This window comes from Poecilia reticulata, linkage group LG10 (assembly GCF_000633615.1).
Source record: "Poecilia reticulata strain Guanapo linkage group LG10, Guppy_female_1.0+MT, whole genome shotgun sequence".
In the NCBI taxonomy this organism is placed as follows: domain Eukaryota; kingdom Metazoa; phylum Chordata; class Actinopteri; order Cyprinodontiformes; family Poeciliidae; genus Poecilia; species Poecilia reticulata.
This window is the reverse complement of record NC_024340.1, coordinates 24,309,287-24,310,756: the sequence shown is the minus strand read 5'-3', so window position 1 is coordinate 24,310,756 and position 1,470 is coordinate 24,309,287. Positions and strand designations below refer to the sequence as shown.

The 1,470-nt window shown below is 31.8% G+C and overlaps 2 protein-coding genes across 10 annotated transcripts in view; both read left to right on the top strand.

Annotated features, from left to right (window-relative positions):
* LOC103471726 (protocadherin gamma-C3-like) overlaps positions 1–26 on the top strand; it is a 2,151-nt gene extending 2,125 nt beyond the window's left edge. Inside the window, exon 2 of the mRNA XM_008420908.2 lies at positions 11–26. Within this exon, the coding sequence (XP_008419130.1) occupies positions 11–26 (16 nt within the window). The remainder of the gene's footprint in view (positions 1–10) is intronic.
* Positions 1–1,470, top strand: part of LOC103471737 (protocadherin gamma-C5-like) — a 276,959-nt gene that overhangs the window by 71,533 nt on the left and 203,956 nt on the right. The window lies entirely within an intron of this gene.

Sequence of the window (1,470 nt, the reverse complement as noted above, 5' to 3'; positions counted from 1 at the left end):
CTGACAACAGGATCCAGAACCAGTGACTTTAAGTTTGTATCATCCTACAATGACAACACTCTGCCTGCTGACCAGACTCTGAAGAAAAGTCCAACAGAATTTGCCATTGTTTTTGGAGATTGTGACGATTCTCTAGAGGTATGAACCTATTTTATTTAATATWGTTGCAGCCCACCTATYCTACAAAAAACAATTACTTTTCTTGCCCTTGTTTTCAGTGWTTCACTTGTTTTTCTTGTTTTTGCTTTACGTTTCAACCTACATGACTTTTTGTGTTTGTCCTGTCCTTCTCTGTCCTTGGTGCTGAAACAGAAGTCTTATTTAGAAATGATTGCTGTTTGATATRTTTGTTTTCTTGTTTGTATGATTTTTGCATTGAATAATCTTGCTTCTTTGTGTGTCATATGTGATCACAATTAACCACATTTAAAMATRTTGGTATTTGCAATATTATGAATATTCTATTACATATTCAGTGGCTCAGCATTATTATTACTTTTTTCMAAATCATATGTAATACATCTACTTCTTCAGCGTAGATATATACAATGYTGTGGTGATACAATAAGTTATATGTTTCAGTCTTAAAATCTCAATATTCTTCTTTTAAGCTTTTAATATTGAAATGTTTTAATTGTGTGTTTTCTGCACCTAAGCCCAATGCTGATGTTACTTTACAGCAGATGAAATTTTATGAGAACATCATGATTGCTGTTCAAACATCTTTTCAAGTTAGTTTTTCTTAATATTTAACCATAGTGATATTCATTGTGTGAAAGACTTTCAAAGCAATAGCAACAGTGTGCTTAAAAATATCCWACTTATTTTATGGCAAARGAATTATAAAAGTTCTGCTCTGGATTTTATTTTGAGTTGGCTTTAATGTTAAATAATAGTTTGTTGTTGCTGTCGTGGTTCATCTTGATGCATTGGGGAAAAAAATACATAAGGTGTCATATGTAAGGACTGGTTTAGGTTTTCATCATTGGTCGGGTTTTGTGTACATTTACATCCTTCCGGCATATAAGCACCCGTGTCTCTTCATTTGAGGTTTTCTTCTCTCTTTTTTTTWATTTATTCTGCATGAATTATTTTAATTATGGCTGGCAGTTCAAACTTTTTATTACAAAGACATATCCTTCACAGCAAAATCCCAGGATCTTTTGGGTTGGTATCGTTCCTGCATTTGATAGTGATTTTTGAGGTGGCTTACTGTTCTTCGAGAGAATGCATCTTGTTCATTTTGGTTTCTTTGTGTTTGCAAATGAATTTGTTTTTGTTTTTTTTACTTKAAATGTGTTTTGTTAAAACGTGATACATATCACGTTATAACGTGATACTATCTTGTTAAAACGTGATATGTATCTTGTTAAAACGTGTTAAGTATCTTGTTAAAACGTGATAAGTATCTTGTTAAAACGTGTTACGTATCTTGTTAAAACGTGATATGTATCTTGTTAAAACGTGATA